This window comes from Nicotiana attenuata, chromosome 1, assembly GCF_001879085.1.
Source record: "Nicotiana attenuata strain UT chromosome 1, NIATTr2, whole genome shotgun sequence".
In the NCBI taxonomy this organism is placed as follows: domain Eukaryota; kingdom Viridiplantae; phylum Streptophyta; class Magnoliopsida; order Solanales; family Solanaceae; genus Nicotiana; species Nicotiana attenuata.
In genome coordinates this window covers 87814820-87815434 of record NC_031989.1, presented here as the reverse complement: position 1 = coordinate 87815434, position 615 = coordinate 87814820, and the positions used below count along the sequence as shown (strand labels likewise).

At 37.4% G+C, this 615-nt stretch overlaps 1 protein-coding gene across 1 annotated transcript in view; it reads left to right on the top strand.

The window, feature by feature from the left end:
* LOC109241646 (transmembrane protein 45A-like) overlaps window positions 359-615 on the top strand; it is a 1609-nt gene continuing 1352 nt past the window's right edge. The window contains exon 1 of the mRNA XM_019408405.1: window positions 359-560. Within this exon, the coding sequence (XP_019263950.1) occupies window positions 418-560 (143 nt within the window). The 5' untranslated portion in view covers window positions 359-417. The remainder of the gene's footprint in view (window positions 561-615) is intronic.

The following is a 615-nucleotide window of genomic DNA, read 5'->3' as shown; positions in this document are numbered from 1 at the left end:
CAGTTGGCTTCTATCGAGAAGGTCAAAGTGCCTATGGTACCAGTTCATATTTGGTTACCCGAAGCTCATGTAGAGGCACCTACGGCAGGATCCGTCATCTTGACAGGAATTGCTTTAAAATTGAGAACCTACGGGTTATTTTCAGTCGAGTGACTTCGTACCTATCCTTACCGAGAAAAACGAGTTCCAGAGGCATCTTCCATTCATATCGATTTGGGTTTTTCCGCACCATATGATATCCACCACTGCCACATCCATGGTTCCTTGTCAAGTTTGTACTATAAAATAACTTTTAAAATAAAATAAATGGAAATAAAGTACTTCATGATTCCTTAGCCATCTATATAATTATCTCGCTTTTCCCTCATTTCATCTCATCCAAGACTAATAAATAAAGTATTTGTGATAACTCAAAAAATGGGCTCATTGATAGGGCACGTAATACCAGGTTTTGGTTTCTTTCTTATTGGTATTTGGCATTTGCTCAACCACATAAAATTACATGCTCTGCACCCAAAATCCTACACTTCTTTGCTATGGTTCCCAGCACCAAAAAGCAGGTATTTATTCTGAGTAGTTTCAAGATTTAATTTGATGAGTTCGACTTTATATATA